We start from the raw sequence: 17,476 nt of genomic DNA on the forward strand, positions 1-17,476 counted from the left end.
AGCGCGGAGACTGTCGTGAAGGGCCCTAGTCGGCTGCGCCGGACTCCCTGCTTGGCGGCAGAGGGCGGAGCGAGGAGTCTGGGGGCGGGGCAACGAGGTCGCGAGGGGGCGTGGTCAGAACCCGCCTTCTCTGGTGACCGAGGAGTGAAGGTGTACGCGGACCTGTCTCTTTTTCTGTCAAGTCTCGTCCCTGAGGCCTCCCGAGCCCTCTCCGTTCTATCAACCTAAAGAAGACTCTGGGTGCCCACGACCTCTCTGGGTCCCTTCCCGCCCCTGTTAGGTCGCTGCAGATGTGTGAACAGTGCGGGCGCAAAAGTCAGACTCTTCCCAGAAGAGTTTCCCGCCCAGTTGAGGATGCACCTGGGAGGGCTGTCCCGGCCTGGAACCAGAGGTTTGAAAGCAGCAGGAAAACCGGAACGACCTGACTGCAGAAAGAATGCAGAGTAGGGGCAGTGAATAGAGTGTGTTTGGTTGGGTAAGGTGAGTCTTGAACAGCTTTGTAACATTGTTTCTCTGCCTTGGAATTGACAAGCAGGATCCGAGGAAGGCATCTTAGTGCAGGGGTTCTCACACTTTTTAGTCTCAGGACCCCTTTACGTTGCTACATACATTATTGAGAACCCTAAAGAGCTTTTTATGAATAATAAGTTATATTTTTCCATATTTACCCTCTTGGAAATTTACCCTGAGAAATGTTTGAAATATGCATTGATTCACTAAAAGGAAAAAAAGTAATGAACCCATTACATGTTTACATCAATAACATTTTTATGAAAAAATATATTTTCCACACTAAAAAATATATGAGAATAGGATTGTTTTACATGCAGATCTCTTTAATGCCTGGCTTAATTGAAGAAAGCTGGATTCTCATTTCTGTTTCTGCATTCCATCTGTTGTGATTGAAGTATATGAAGGAAATCTGGTCTCACAAGTACTGTTGGTAAAAAAAGAAGTATGTTAATAGGCTCTTTAGATAATTGTGGACATTCTTTGATACTACACCTAAACTTACAAGTGGTTGTTTTTTTAAAGGTTAGTTAGATGTGGGGACTTCCCAGTTGGTGCTAGTGGTAAAGAACCTGCCTACCAAGGCAGGAGACAGACAAGGGCTCAATTCCTGGGTTGGGAAGATCCACTGGAGACGGGCATGGCAACCCATTCCAGTATTCCTACCTGGAGAATCCCATGAACAGAGGATGCTGGTGGGCTACAGTCCATGGAGTTGCAGAGTCAGACACGACTGAAGCGACTTAGCATGTGTGCAATCAGATGTGGGATTGGAAAACATAAAATGAACTTTACACTCTACTACATTGAAATCGAGCTTCCCTGGGTGGTTTAGACGTTAAAAGAATCTGCCTGCAATTCAGGAGACCTGGGTTTGATCCCTGGATGGTCAAGGATCCCTGGAGGAGAAAATGGCAACCTGCTTCACTATCCTTGCCTGGAGAATCCCATGGACAGAGGAGCCTGGCAGGCTACAGTCCATGGGGTCACAAAGAGTCAGACACAACTGAGCAACTAACACACACATTAAAATCATTGGTATATCTTGCAGAGGGAAAGGATGAATGGGAGGACAGTTAGGGACTTTAGAATCAACATGTACACACTGCTATATTTAAAATGGATAACCAATAAAGACCTACTGTATAGCACAGGGAACTGTGCTCAATATTATGCAATGACCTAAATGGGGAAAGATTTTGAGAGAGAGTAGATGCATGTATGGGCTTTCCTGATAGCTCAGTTGGTAAAGAATTCACCTGCAATGCAGGAGACCTGGGTTGGATCCCTGGGTTGGGAAGATCCCCTGGAGAAGGGAAAGGCTACCCACTCCAGTATTCTAGCCTGAAGAAATCCATGGACTGTAAAGAGTCAGATACTACTGAGTGACTATCACTTTTACTTCACAGGTGCATGTATAACTGAATCACTTTGCTATATACCTGAAACTAATACAACACTGTTTTTTTTGTTTGTTTGTTTGTTTTTTTAATTTATTGGGTTGCGTTGGCCCTTAGTTGCAGCACACGGGATCTTCATTGCAACATGAGGGGTCTTCAGTTGCTGCATTCGAGCTCTTAGTTGTTGCACACGGGATTTAGTTCCCTGACCAGGGATTGAACCTGGGCCCTCTGCACTGGGAGCGCAGAGTCTTAGCCACTGGGCTACCAGGGAAGTCCCACAACACTGTTAATCAACTATACTCAGATATAAAATAGAAAGTTTTAAAAAACTGTTGGTATATCTTGCACTTGAATGGATCTTTTACTCCTGACAATTTTATAAAATCATACAGATGGTCATTTGGAAAATACTGACCATCTAAAAACTAAGATGTGCAGCTCTTCTAAATGTAAAATTTCTTAAGTGATGGGAAGCTGCCAGGCACACAGTGGCAGATACAAGTTTTCTCAAATTTTAATTGTCATTTGAAAGCTCAAATTTTACCATTGGCAACCGATACCATCTATTGTTTTCCTTGAATCGACAGGTTCCTTTCATTTTTGATAAAGTATTTGCTAAATGCACCAGTCTGAATAATCATAGTTCTTCTGTCCAATGTCCTTTCAAGTAAAATGGTACTTCATTTTAAAAGAGAAAAGACAAAAACAAAGATGCTTCACATCTTATTAGGATATTGCAAATGTGGCAATGCCCTGGTGATCCAGTGGGCAATTTCACTTTCATGACCTGGGTTCAGCCCCTGGCCTGGGAACTAAGATCCCACAAGCCCCACAGCATGGCCAAAAACTAAAAACAACAGTGAGATTCTAGAAATCCAAGGCTCAGAAAACAACAAATGCTGGTCAGGAAATGGAGCAACAGAAACTCGGCTTACATTGCTGGTAGGAATACAAAACAGTTGGAAGGCAGTTTGGCAGTTTCTTACAAAACTCAACATACTCTTACCATATGATCCAGCAATTGTGCTCCTTGGTATTTACTCAAATGAGTTGAAAATTTATGCCCATGCAAAACCTGCACAGGAATGTACCTCAGTTTTATTTATAACTGTCTGAACGTGGAGTCAACCAAAATATCCTTCAGTAAGTAAATGGATAAAATAAACTAGCACATCCATCTGATGGACTATTCAGTGATAAAATGAAATGAGCTATCCACAAAGACATGGAGGAATCTTAAATGCATATTGCTAAGTGAAAGAAACCAATCTGAAATGGCTACATACCATGTGATAACCTGGAAAAGGCAAAACTTTGGAGATAGCAAAAAGATAGGTGTTTGCCAGAGGTTGTGGGGGAGGAAGGGAGAGATGAATAGATGTAGCACAGAGGATTTTTAGAGAAGTGAAACTATTCTGTATGATACTCTAATGGTGTCATGATGAATTCATGTTGCTATATATTTATCAAGACCCATAGAATGTATAATATAAAGAGTGAACCCTAGGGACTACTTTTCTGGTAGTCCAGTGGCCAAGACTCCCAATGCAGGGGCTCTGGGTTCGATCTCTGGTCAGGGAACTAGAGTCCATACACTGCACTTAGGAGTTCGCATGCTCAATAGAGATCAAAGATCCATCGTGCTGCAACTGAGACTCAGCAAAGCCAAATGAAAAATAAATTAAAAAGATTTTTTAAAAATAAATTAAAAAAAATAGTGAACCCTAATGTAAACCATGAACTTTGTTATTAATATCAATATTAGCTCATCAGTTGTCACAAATATATCACACTAATATGTCAGTATAGGAGAAACAGGGAAAGCATGAAGGGTGTATGGAAACTACTAAAAAAAAATCTATTAGTTTGAAAACAAAGGTGAGTTCACAGTTTAATTGCACAAGTATTCTTTCCTAGAATAACTGTGAGACTATCATTGTATTTGGGTATACAGAAGCATTGTATTCATATTTTCCAGTTCACACAAAAAAGTTAAATGATCTGTACGCCAGTGACAGGAATTTATAAAATTAATAATTTTATACTGCTTTACTAACAGCATTCTTTTTATAAAACTTTTTTTTCCCTTTTTCTTTAATTTTTTTTGGCTGCATCTCCTGGCGTGAGAAACTTCCCTGACCAGGGATCAAGCCTGCACCCCCTGCAGTGGAAGCACAGAGCCTTAACCACTGGACCGCCAGGGAAGCTCCAAGAGTGTTCCTACTTGATATTGGCATTTTTTAAATGTGGTAAGCTCATGGCGGGGAGGGATGCAGTGACTGCTACTACAATTGGGTACCACGGTCTCGCTCCTGCTAAGTTGCCAACAGTTTTGCCCATTTTTCTTTGCATTATCAGTTCAAATGTTAACACAGTTAAAAAGGCAAATAACATTTCAGTATTAATATAGCAAGTTTTGCCCCTGAAGACTTCAAGGGTTCACGGACCATGTGCTGAGAACCACTATCCTAAAGGAAAGAATTGGCAGGGGTAGATGTAGTAGAGATTATTGGGCACAGATGTGTCTGACAGGTGGCTTCACCAACTGTTCTTGCTGTTGAAGTCTGGCCCACTTCTAGGTCATCCTGATACAACACTTTGGAAGCCATAGATCTATTAATATTTAGGGGATGCATCTCTTAATCCACTCTCAAATCCCAGTCCAGGTGAATACATTGTGGATTGGGAAGTTTAGGCCAGATTTCTAGGATCACTCAAAATTAGATGGCTCTGGACTTTCCTGGTGGTCCAGTGGTTAAGAATCCACTTGCCAATTTAGGGGATATGGGTTTGATCCCTGGACTGGGACGGTTCCACATGCCTCAGGCAATTGGGCCCCAGTGTCACAGCTACTGATCCCGTGTGCTGCAGCTACTAGAACCAACACTAGAGAGTAGCCCCTCCTCTCCGCAGCTGGTGGAAGTCCGAGAGCAGCAATGAAGACCCAGCGAAGCCAAAAATATATAAAAATTTAAAAAATACTAGATGGCTCCATTTTTTTAAACTATTTATTTTTATTTTATTTACCATCGGAGCCACAGGGGCTTCCCTGGTGGCTCAGATGGTAAAGAATCCGCCTGCAATGCAGGAGACTCAGGTTCAAGCCCTGGGTTGGGAAGATCTTCTGGAAAGGGGCATGGCAACCCACTCCAGTATTCTTGCCTGGAGAATTCCATGGACAGAGGAGCTTGGTGGGCTATAGTCCATGGGGTCACAAAGAATCAGACATGACCGAGCGACCAACACTTTCACATTTTTATTTTGGCTGTGCTGTGTCTTCCTTGCAATACCTGGGCTTCTCTCCAGTTGCGTGCACAGGCTGTAGAGCACAACGGTCTGTAGTTGCATGTGCCGGCTTATTTGCCCCGAGGCATGTGGGATCTTAGTTCCCTGACCAGGGATTGAACTCATATCCCCTGCATTGGGAGGCAGATTAAAAACCACTGGACATCTGTTTTGTTTATTTTTTAATTTTTGGCTGCACTGTGTGGCATCCGGGGTCTTAGTTCCCCAACCAGGAAAGTCCCTAGATGGTTCCATTATGTTCAGTGTTGATCATATGTGCAAAGAACTGGACAAGTTACAAAGGAGGAACCAAATGATTCAGTTGTGGCCTCTGTCCTAAAGGAGTATAATAATAAAAGTATATAAAAAAATAAAAAATAAAAGTATATAGAAATAATAAAATAATAATAGAATATAGGAAATCATAAGTTTTAAATGAGGTTCAAAGTGCTACAGGAGCACTAGGAAGAAATGAATTACAACCGGAGAAATCAGAAAAAAATTTTTTGAAAACTTGGGCCTAAAAGAATGAATACAATTTTGAGAGGAGAGGGAAGTCAAAAATTCAGAATAGTCTGGGTGAACTGAGAGCATGCTCTGTAGAGAAATGCAGTTAATAAATGAGATGTATTAACTCTTCACCTCTCCATCCCATGATTTTAACTTGTTTTTGTTCAAGCAGTTGATTTTTGGTTTACCCTTTCAGGACCAAAATTTGGAGACTCATGGCATTTAGCATTCACTTATCCAAAAATACTCCAAAGCTTGTGGTGGCTCAGTGGTAAAGAATCTGCCTGCAATGCAGGAGATGCAAGTTTCATCCCTGGGTCGGGAAGATCCCCTGGAGGAGAGCATGGCAACCTACTCCAGTACTCTTGCCTGGAGAATCCCATAGACAGAGGAGCCTGGCAGGCTCAGTCCATAGGTCCCAAAGAGTCAGACATGACTAAAGTGACTTAGCACACATACATGCACATGCAGTTAATGGTAAAGCTTATTGTAGATTTTCTAAAAGATACAGTGTGATGGTGATCAGAAGAGGAAGAAATTGAATTTCAGTGGGGAAATCTGGAAGACTTCATGGAAGCAATGATGAATGAAGCAGGATATTCAATTGTCTCAATGACACAAGTCCACTTGAACAAAGATGTAAAAGGGGATGGTTTGTTTTGGGAAGGACAGGTAGTTTAGTATGGTCCCATCACTTCATGGGAAATAGATGAGGAAACAGTGGAAACAGTGTCAGACTTTATTTTTTGGGCTCCAAAATCACTGCAGATGGTGACTGCAGCCATGAAATTAAAAGACGCTTACTCCTTGGAAGGCAACTTATGACCAACCTAGATAGTATATTAAAAAGCAGAGACATTACTTTGCCAAGAAAGGTCCGTCTGGTCAAGGCTATGGTTTTTCCAGTGGTCATGTATGGATGTGAGAGTTGGACTGTGAAGAAAGCTGAGTGCTGAAAAATTGATGCTTTTGAACTGTGGTGTTGGAGAAGACTCTTGAGAGTCCCTTGGACTGCAAGGAGATGCAGCCAGTCCATCCTAAAGGAGATCAGTCCTGGGTGTTCATTGGAAGGACTGATGCTGAAGCTGAACCTCCAGTACTTTGGCCACCTCATGCGAAGAGTTGACTCATTGGAAAAGACCCTGATGCTGGGAGGGATTGGGGGCAGGAGGAGAAGGGGATGACAGAGGATGAGATGGCTGGATGGCATCACCGACTTGACGGGCATGAGTTTGAGTAAACTCTGTATATTCTTTGTCTTTGGGGTGGAGGTTGTGGGCTATCTATGACATTGTAGGAAGTTAAGCATCCTTGGCCTCTTCCCACTAGATGCTGGTAGCACCACTCCCCCATCAGTTGTGTCAACCAAAAATATCTCCAGACAGTGTCACATTTCCTGGAGGGCAAGATCAACCCCACAGAGAACTATTGCTCCAGGAGAGAGGGTGGAGTCAGAAAATGGCCAAGGGCAGAACATTCCAGTTCTAAGGGCAAGGTCAGAAAGAAAGAGAGCACCTTGGGAGAGATGGGGGTGACTCGTTGTGTAACAGTCTATAAAGAGAGGTTTGGAGACCAAAGAGGCCTTGGCAGCGGTGAGAGATTTCTGATCTTTCAGGAGCAATTCCAGTTGAGCCTCCTGAATGTGCTTCCTCCTTGTTCTCTAGCCTTTCCCCTGAAAGGTACAGGAGTCAGCTGCCCACTGGGGCCATAAATGAGACTGGGGTATATGCCAGTGTATAGCAAAGCTTGCCTGATTGCTTTGCAGGCTGTTTATATTCCTCTTCCCTTCTGTCATTCCATTTGTTCTACCAGTCTCCTTTTTCATTTGTAATATGCTTTAGCAGAAATACAGATATATATACCCGTAGTATTTAATCCTAACAATAATCCTGCAAAACAGCTTTCATTCTTTTTCCCATTTTGCAGATGAAGAAATCAAAGATCCCAGAGGGAAGTGATTTACCTAAGACTCCACAACAACCGGCTTCCTAGGTGGCTCTAGTGGTAAAGAACCTGCCTGCCAGTGCAATAGACATAACAGATTCTGGTTCGATCTCGGGGTCAGGAAGATTCCCTGGAGAAGGAAATGGCAACCCACTCCAGTATTCTTGCCTGGGGAATTCCATGGACAGAGGAGCCTGGTGGGCTACAGTTGCAAAGTCAGGGTTGCAAAGTCAGACACTGCTGAATCGACTGAGCACACAAAGATGCCACAGCCAGGCGGCAGGAGGACTGATGCCCAAATTCGATCACACAAGGACTAAGAAGACTCTTCAGCATACTCCAATTGCTTCTTTGGCTGCAGCTCCTACCACATGGCGTCTTTTCCTTACAAAGTGACTGACACTCCCCTCGTCCTAGGATAGAGCCTCCTTTGACTAAAGGAATCAGTGACTTCTGTTCTCTTGTTCCCTGCCCACAGCACTATTTCCGCTCATTGAGTATCATTCAGTGCCTTCCTGAATGTCTTACCTTGTGAGGGTGGTAGCCAGATGCTCTTCCTTTTTTTTGGCCACACTAGCTTGTGGTATCTCAGTTCCCCAACCAGGGATTGAACCCAGGCCACAGTAATGAAAACCCAGAGTCCTAATCACTAGGCCATTAGGGAACTTCCAGATGGTTGTCTTTGGGTCCTCGTTACTGTGCGGGCTTTTCTCTAGCTGTGGCTCGTGGGGGTGACTCTGTCTCAGTGGGCAGGCTTCTCGTTGCTGTGGCTTCTCTTGTTGCAGAGCATGGGCTCTAGGACTTACAGGCTTCCATAGTTGTGGCTCCCAGGCTCTAGAGCACAGGCTCAGTAGTTGTGGCTCACAGGGCTTAGTTGCCCCAAGGCACGTGGAATCTTCCCAGACCAGAGATTGAACCCACATCTCCTGCGTTAGCAGGCAGATTCTTTGCCACTGAGCCACCAGGGAAGCTCCCAGATAGTTTTCTGATAAAGGATAACAATGCAGTGTTTGTACAGGTGAGGCTAAGCCTGCAGCAGTTCTGTAAAGTGAAGACGAGGGCCCAATTCTGTAAGGTGAAGATGAGAACGAACAGGTTACAGGTCCAACCATAGGCACTGCTGAATCTCCCTGACAGTTGCTGGATCTAGGCCAAGGGTCAGCTCCCTCAGGAACATCCATGTATGTCCAAGGCTTGCAGTGGCATACCAGACCTAATAGCTCCTCAACTGTTGTAACTCTACTTACAACAAGGAACGTCCAGGGAATTCCCATCCAGGGAATCCTCTTGCATTTCTTCCTGTTCCCCTCAAACATCCTACTCTGGTCTTTGTTTCTTGGTATCTCTCATGTTCCCTTACCCACCAGTTCACTTAGCATCTGGAATTCTTAGTAATCACAAAAGCCACCATTTACTGACAGTTTCTTAAGTACCAGGCACAGAATGGAGGTAATTGAAACTTAGAGATGTTACATAAATCTGTCCAATGTCACAAAAACGTTAAAGGATAGATCAGTGTGTCTATAGAAATATAATTTGAGCCACATTGGTAATTAAACAGTTTCTATTAGCCAAATTAAAAGAGAAAAGAAACAGGTGAAATTAATTTCACCAATATTTTTTAAGTTAACTCAATATATCCTAAGTGTCTATCTATTAACATATAAATGGATAAAGATGTGGTGTACACACACACACACAATGGAATATTACCCAGCTATAAAAGAGAATGGAATTTTTCCTTTTAAAACAACATGAATGGACCTCAAGGGTATTATGTTTAGTGAAATAAGTCAGAGAAAGACAAATAGTGTATGATACCATTTATATATGGGATCTAAAAAATATTAATACAACAAACTACTGAATTTAACAAAGAAGAAGCAGACTCATAGGTATAGAGAACAAACTAGTAGTTAGCAGTGGGGAGAGAGAGGGGAGAGGAGCAATTTAGCAGTGGGAGATGAAGAGATACAAGCTACTATGTACAAAATGAGCTAAAAGGATATATCATACAACATAGGGCATACAGCCAACATTTTATAATAACTATAAATAGAGTATAACCTTTAAAAATTGTGAATCATTATATTGTATACCTGTAACATATAATACCAGAGATCAAATTGCCAACATCCACTGGATCATCGAAAAAGCAAGAGAATTCCAGAAAAACATCTATTTCTGCTTTATTGACTATGCCAAAGCCTTTGACTGTGTGGATCACAATAAACTGTGGAAAATTCTGAAAGAGATGGGAATACCAGACCACCTGACCTGCCTCTTGAGAATCCTGTATGCAGGTCAGGAAGCAACAGTTAGAACTGGACATGGAACAACAGACTGGTTCCAAAAAGGAAAAGGAGTATGTCAAGGCTGTTTGTTTTCACCCTGCTTATTTAACTTATATGCAGAGTACATCATGAGAAATGCTGGACAGGAAGAAGCACAAGCTGGAATCCAGACTGCCAGGAGAAATATCAATAACCTCAGATATGCAGATGACACCACGCTTATGGCAGAAAATGAAGAGGAACTAAAAAGCCTCTTGATGAAAGTGGAAGAGAGTGAAAAAGTTGGCTTAAAGCCCAACATTCAGAAAACTAAGATCATGGCATCTGGTCCCATCACTTCATGGCAAATAGATGAGCAAACAGTGGAAACAGTGTCAGACTTTATTTTGGGGGGCTCCAAAATCACTGCAGATGGTGATTGCAGTCATGAAATTAAAAGACGCTTACTCCTTGGAAGGAAACTTATGACCAACCTAGACAGTATATTAAAAAGCAGAGACATTACTTTGCCAAGAAAGGTCCGTCTGGTCAAGGCTATGGTTTTTCCAGTGGTCATGTATGGATGTGAGAGTTGGACTGTGAAGAAAGTTGAGCGCCGAAGAGTTGATGCTTTTGAACTATGGTGTTGGAGAAGACTCTTGAGAGTCCCTTGGACTGCAAGGAGATGCAGCCAGTCCATCCTAAAGGAGATCAGTCCTGGGTGTTCATTGGAAGGACTGATGCTGAAGCTGAACCTCCAGTACTTTGGCCACCTCATGCGAAGAGTTGACTCACTGGAAAAGACCCTGATGCTGGGAGGGATTGGGGGCAGGAGGAGAAGGGGACGACAGAGGATGAGATGGCTGGATGGCATCACCAACTCAATGGACATGAGTTTGAGTAAACTCCGGGAGTTGGTGATAGACAGGGAGGCCCGACGTGCTGCAGTCCATGGGGTCGCACAGAGTTGGACACAACTGAGTGACTGAACTGAACTGAACATATAATATTGTACATCAACTATAATTCAATAAAAAATAAAGCACTTGGGACTTCCCTGGTGGTCCAGTGGTTGGGAATCTGAGCTTTCACTTCAGGGGGCGTGGGTTTGATCCCTGATTGAAGAACTAAGATCTGGCATGTTGTATAGCATGAACAAAAGTATAAATAAATAGAGCAAGTTATAAATTTTTTTAAAAAGAAGAAAAAAGGAAAAAGATCCAAAACATTATTTCAATTTTATATATTGATGATTATATAAAATTACTAAAGTGATATTTACAGTCTCTCTCTCATAATAAATCTTTTAAATCTGGTGTGTGTTTTACATCACACCTCAGTCAGAGGAGCCACATTTCAAATGTTCAACAGCTACTTGTGGTCAGTGGCTACTGTACTGGACAATGATAGTATATATCAACAGGGACTTCCCTGATGGTCCAGTGGTTAGGACTTGTAGTTTGCAATTCAGGGGATGCAGATGTGATCCCGGGTTCAAAAACTAAGATCCCACATGCCGAGGGGCAACTACTGAGCCCGCACACTCTAGATCCCGTGCTCCGCAGCAAGAGAAGCCTGAGCACTGCAATGGAGAAGTCCCTGCATCCCACAACTACAGAAAGCCCACTTGCCCCAGGGAAAATCCAGTGTAGTCAAAAAACTTAATAATAATTTTAAAAAGAAAGAAAGGATAGATCAAAGATACTGACCCACCTCTGCTTGGCTTCATTGTTGCCTTTCTAAGAATGATGAGGAGTGGGGTACCACGTTCTCTGTGAAAGCAGGCTGATACTATCCACCAAAATTCAGGTGCGTGCATGCAAAGTCACTTCAGTCGTGTGTGACTCTTTGCAGATCGTGGACTGTAGCCCATCAGGTTCCTCTGTCCATGGGATTCTCCAGGCAAGAATACCAGAGTGGGTTGCCATGCCCTCCTCCAGGGGATATTATGACAGAGCGATGGAACCTGCATCTCTTTCTGTCCCCTGCATTGGCAGATGGGTCCCTTACCACTAGCACCACCTGGGAAGCTAGAATAAAGGGTCTCCAAATGCTACGGATGTCCAAAGTTTACTAAGCTCTTTAAAAAAGTGTTTGTCAAAAAAAAAAAAAAAAAGCATTTGTCAAGAGAAGCTGCCATTTCCCTCTTGGAACTGTTACTTCTGGGATGGGACAGGAATGTTTGTTTCCTTCTGAACGGGTCTGTTATTGTTCTTCTGTCTTGATAAACACCATCCGGGAAGGGTGGATTTTCTCTGGCCTGCAGCCAGGTCAGTGGAAAAATCCTTTGCCCTGGGCCCCCTCTCTGGTCCAGAGGGCAGTCATTTGCTCATTTCTGTTGGGGTTCCCTAACACTCGAGGTGGCCCCCGAAGGGACGTGCAGGACGGTTGAACTCTAGAATAGGAGAGTTGGTGACCCAGCATTTCCTGATTGGAGCAGTGGGCAGCCCTTTGTTCCAGGCTGTGCTAGGTACATGGCGTAAGCTTTTCTTTTACTCCATACCACCACCCTCTGAGGTCAGGATCAGCACCTGCAAAGACCAGAGAGGTGGAGAGGTTCACTCGATGTTTGCAGCTTCTGACACCAGAGCCCAGGATCACAGCATTTCAGATTTTGGGGGTTTCAATGCTTTCTGCACTAAAACAACTTGGGAACAAGGGTTGTCCAGTAAGAAATGTTCATATCTGCATTCTGTTTCCACATGAACAAGGTCTGACAGAGTGCTTAGGGTTGATTTCATTCTTTAACAATTGGGGATCAGATAATGAGGACATTAAAAAAAAATTTTCTTCTTTTTTTTTTTTTTTAAAGTGAGGTACTTCTCTAGCCGTGCAGTGGTTGACTCTTCGCTTTCACTGAAGCGGGCGCCGGTTTGAGCCCTGTTGGGAAACTAAGGGCCTGTATGCTGCGTGTGCGGCCAAAAAATAATAATGAAAAATTTAAAAAGGAGACGGCTGCCCTTTCTACATCAGGAAACCTAGGAGGGCTGCCTGATCTTTTCTTGTTCCTAAATTAGAAGAAATGTGGTGCTCGGGAACCCTGTCGCTTTAAGCCTAAGCCCCGGCTCCGGAGGAGACTGGGAGGACAGCGCAGGGTGCCCGCCTACCTGGAGAACCTGAGCGAGGTGTGGCCGGAGCCGCTGGGACGCGAGGTGGGCGGGGGCGGGCTGAAAGTTGGACAAGCAGGAAGTGAACCGACGGCCGCCTGGGAGGAAACGGAGTAGTCAACGAGTTCGGCTGCCGGCAGGCCCGAGCCGCTTGGAAACATGGTGAGAGAGCTGGAAAGAAAAAGGGGCAGATTTCAAGGCCAGCCAGAGAGGGTCGGGGGCCGGGGATTACCCAGGGAAAGTTGGTTGGCAAAGTCCGAGGGCTGGGCCAGAGGCTGCCAGAGAGGTCTCTTCTTTGACAGCTTGGCTGCAAATAGGTCTGAGCTGCCTGGGTGGGTGTTCCTGCTCCTTCTCTGCTCCCTCCCTCTCCTGACCCCTGAGCTGATCTGGAGTGGGCTTCGGTGCTTCGGGTGGCTGGAACCTAATTCATCCCCTCCTCCAGCCGCTGCCGCCTGCGGGTTTTGTGACATTCCTGGGCTGTGCCTGTGCAGTTCCGAAGGCAGAGCCCAGCCTATCGGCTGGAATCCCCCTCTGTACGAAAACCCAAAGAATTTGTCTCTCAACTGAGTCCAAGGAATCTACCCGCCCCCTCCCCCCACCCCCGGGAAGAGAGCTGAGGGTTCGTAAAAGACTCAGAAATTGGTTCTCTGTGATTATCTAGCAATAGTTTCGACCCCTACCCCTGATCTGTTTCTGGAAGTCGAGTGGGTCAGGGAGGGAGGAGCTTAACAGTGTATTCCCCTCCCTGTTCAAAAACCTTATCATGAAGCCTGGGGATGAGGCTGCAGCCTGGGAGGATTTGCCCTCCATTTCCCCCAACGCCCAGGCTGTCTGTATTTTTTTATACTTGCCTGAGCAGGCCATGGCCTGGTGCTTGCGCGTGGTGCTAAGTGGTGGGGAAAGCAGAAGTTTGTGGCCCAACTGTTCTCTCTCCTGGGGCCTTGTGAGGGACTTGGAGCCTGGTTGCCATAGCTCTGGGTCACAGCCATCAGTCTTCCCAGGAGGCCGGAGCAGCTCTCCAGCCACTGTCTGAGAGGGAGGGTGGGCTTGGTGAGGGTGGTCCGCGCCCAACACAGGCATTTTTAATGAGGACCCATGGGACCTGGGAATTTTGTACATAGTGGTGGAGCTGTGCATTGGGAGATACTGGCTGAGCTGTCTCCTCTGACCCTCTCTGAGGAACAAGGAAGCAGTGGAGAGGGGTTTGAGGGTTGCTTCTTGTTCTGTCAAGGGCCCTGAGAATCCACAAAGAAGTTGGGTTCTGTCTGTCTCCTAACATGGATGGCTCTCACCGCCTAGGGCTTATAGAGGCATTTGGTTTTGATTACCCGAGTTCTTCAGAAAAACATTCTCTTTGCAAACAGATCAAGCATTGCAAAAAGCTAAAGTCCACCTCAGGCCTCCCCCTCCTCTGGCCTCTGAGGCTGGGTCTCAGTCCCTCCAGCTCTTGGCCTAATTAACCCCTTGTGTGGCTGCCCAGGAGGCCAGTGGCGGTGGAGATGACCGTGTGCGGAACCTCCGGAATGAAGTGGAAGGGGTCAAGAATATCATGACCCAGAATGTGGAGCGGATCCTGGCCCGGGGAGAGAACCTGGACCACCTTCGCAACAAGACAGAGGATCTGGAAGCCACAGTGAGATGACAGGGAGCCCTTCACCCTACCCCCAGGGAGCTCCCCCACCCCCTCCCAGGGGATAAGAGGAAGAGGGGGAAGGAAGATTACCGGGGGCGTGGTGATCATGGTGGCAGAGTGAAGGAGGGAAGTCTGTCTTTCCATGTGTGCTGGGAACTGACGTGAGCTGAGTCCCCACTTCTGATTCTGCTATACTCCACGGATTGGAATTGAGTTTAAGGACAGATTTGGGGGTGCAGGGGTGGATCCATGGAGGGATTTTCTGAGACAGAAAATCAGTCAGCCTGTGCTCTCTTAGGTTTCTCTCCTATGAAACTGATTTTCCCTTTGAAGGCTGCCCTTGACTCTCATTTGGGATCTGTATTTGTCCTGGGATCTGGCTATCCCAGGACAAAAATATTGGCCCCAGAACATCCTCTTAGGGCTGCTGGCCTTCCCCAGGGTTTTTAGGCAGGGAGTGGAAAACTGTTAAGAGTCTTGCTGAGCCAGCTTTAAAAAGAAGCTGGGAAGAGCAGTAAAAAAGTCTTTGATCCCAGGCTCTTCTGCTAGCTGAAGGCTAGAATAACATCTCCCACACATCTGGCTAGATATTCTCCTGTCTCTCCAGCTAGAGGCCAAAGCCAGCTGCTCAGGGAAGGGGTGACTCTAAAGTTCAGCAGAGGGCTGGAGCCTAAGATCCCATGTCCACTGGGAGAGACTGGCAGTGGCTTTCGGAGTCCTGCATGTAATCTTGAGTATTGCTCATTTAACTTATGGGGACTTAGTATTTCTGTCCTCAGCCTGATCTGGGGAGCAGGGCCCAAGGAAACAATTTTTCCAACTCATGTTGGGAGAAGGAAGAACACTTGCCCTCAACTCCAGCCTCTGTACTGCCCTGAGCCCCTCCTCTGGCTTCGGCAGTCCTGATGGGGCCAGAAATCATAGAACCAGGAAAATATATCCCCCCTGGAGCCTGCACCCCCTCAGCCCGGTTGTCTGCCCTCCTAAGGGCAGGTTGTGCTGCTGTTGTCACAAGCCTGGGTGGAAACATGTGTCAGAAGCCAAATGTGGAGGACAGGGAACCAGAGGGAGCCCCACAAATTCTAAATTTGAACTTGGCCCACCAGATGGTTCTGAAGGTACATTTGTCAAGATAGGAGGACATAAGCTGTCTTACTTAGCAATCTGTTAGCTCCACTTAGCACTTCAATATTTAGATGGAACGGCATGTTGGTCTGTGTCTGCCTTATCCCCAACAGTCAGAGCACTTCAAGACCACGTCACAGAAGGTGGCTCGGAAGTTCTGGTGGAAGAACGTGAAGATGATTGTCCTCATCTGTGTGATTGTTTTTATCATCGTCCTCTTCATCGTGCTTTTTGCCACCGGTGCCATCCCCACTTAGGGAACCCCTCCCTCCCTGCCCTCCTCCTTGGCTGCCACCTTCCGTGGTGCATGCCAAGGGGGGGCCCTCTCTCCTGTCCTTCTTCACGTGGAATGCTGCTCGGTCCTGCCGCCCTGCACTCTGAAGCCCCCTGTCTGCCCCAGGGAACACTGTGGTCCCCAGAAAGAGAGAGCTGGACTGTGGCTGCATTTCAGGGGTCCTCAGAGTTGGTTGGAGAGACCCAGAGGGCCTAGCACATGGCTGGAAAACTGATGGAACTGAGGGTGGCCAGTGGGCAATAAAGACCTTTCAGTATCCCTATGCGTGTGAGGTCCTTTCTCCCTTTCCACTGTGCCTTTGGCCCTTCTATTTTGTTTCTCCCCAGGACACTCTCTGGCAGAACTCTCCCATCAGAGGCCCAAACTGTTGGAGGGGTGGAGAACATAAGATTGGAGAAGAAAGACGGAAACTCTTTTTTTTTTTTTTTTTTAATCGCCCCTCGTCCCATCATGGGTCTCAAGAGCAGGGATTTTCTGGAACTCTTGGAGTATGGAAAATTCAAGGCGTTCCCAGCATTTTAGGGTGGTATATAAGACTCCTAAGTGTCCTCTCTGGGTCTTGCCATTGTCTTTCATTCTTTTTCTTTTTCTTTTTAATTTTTGGCTGTGCTGGGTCTTCATTGCTGAGTGGGCTTTTCTCTAGCTGTGGCAAGCAAGGGTTATGCTACAGTTGCGGTGTGCGGGTTTCTCATTGCAGTGGCTTCTTTTGTTGCAGAGCATGGGCTCTAGGGCCTTTGGGCTTCAGCAGTTGCAGCTCCTGGGCTCTAGAGCACAGGCTCAATAGTTGTGACACACAAGCTTAGTTGTTCTGTGGCATATGGGATCTTCCTGGATCAGGGATTGAGCCCATGTCTCCAGCATTGGCAGGTGGATTCTTTACCACCAAGCCACCAGGGAAGCCCCTTGCCATTTTCTTTATTACTTTCTGCTGGAAATGTTAGCTGAGACATGCAGTGTTCCTAGGCAGAGCATTTAGAAATCTAAATCCTCCCCTCCCCCCACCCTCCTACCCCACCATCATTGGCATTTCTCTTCCATGGCCCTGTTGTACTCTAGAAGGGAGGGATGGGGGAGGGTGGAGGAACTAAATTGCTCTTCCTTCTCCTGTGGTTCTGCAAGTTCTGTTTGTCTTTTGTCTGCCACTGGCCTTCTGGAGCTTAGCGGAGCCTCTGGGTCTTAGCAGTCCTGAGGGGGTGCGCATCTCTCACCCCTGTGTCCCGTGGCTGGACACAGTCAGTGTCACAGGACAGGGCCTGTGGCTTTCCTTCCCCTCCTGGACAATGGACCTCTCTGTCTTTGGGCCTCCCTCCTCCCCACCAGGTCCCACCATCATTGTTACTCTTTCCAGTGCCCAGTGCATCTTGGTTTGGGGGGAGGGTTCTTGTCATCTC

General features: G+C 45.9%; 1 protein-coding gene and 1 long non-coding RNA gene across 2 annotated transcripts; one reads left to right on the forward strand and one right to left on the reverse strand.

Annotated features, from left to right (window-relative positions):
• Positions 1-126: 126 nt before the first annotated feature.
• On the reverse strand, positions 127-13,165 carry LOC122441741. The gene is made up of 3 exons (XR_006269433.1): positions 13,033-13,165; positions 11,639-12,456; positions 127-937 (listed from the first exon to the last, which is right to left on the reverse strand). It is a non-coding gene; the product is annotated as an uncharacterized LOC122441741 (long non-coding RNA).
• On the forward strand, positions 13,057-16,347 carry VAMP8 (vesicle associated membrane protein 8). Its single transcript, XM_043468716.1, has 3 exons — positions 13,057-13,194; positions 14,513-14,665; positions 15,904-16,347. The coding sequence occupies exons 1-3, from the start codon at positions 13,192-13,194 to the stop codon at positions 16,045-16,047; spliced, it is 300 nt and encodes a 99-aa protein (XP_043324651.1). The 5' UTR covers positions 13,057-13,191; the 3' UTR covers positions 16,048-16,347.
• Positions 16,348-17,476: the final 1,129 nt, after the last annotated feature.

Source organism: Cervus canadensis, chromosome 5 (assembly GCF_019320065.1).
Source record: "Cervus canadensis isolate Bull #8, Minnesota chromosome 5, ASM1932006v1, whole genome shotgun sequence".
NCBI classification, from domain to species: Eukaryota; Metazoa; Chordata; class Mammalia; order Artiodactyla; family Cervidae; genus Cervus; species Cervus canadensis.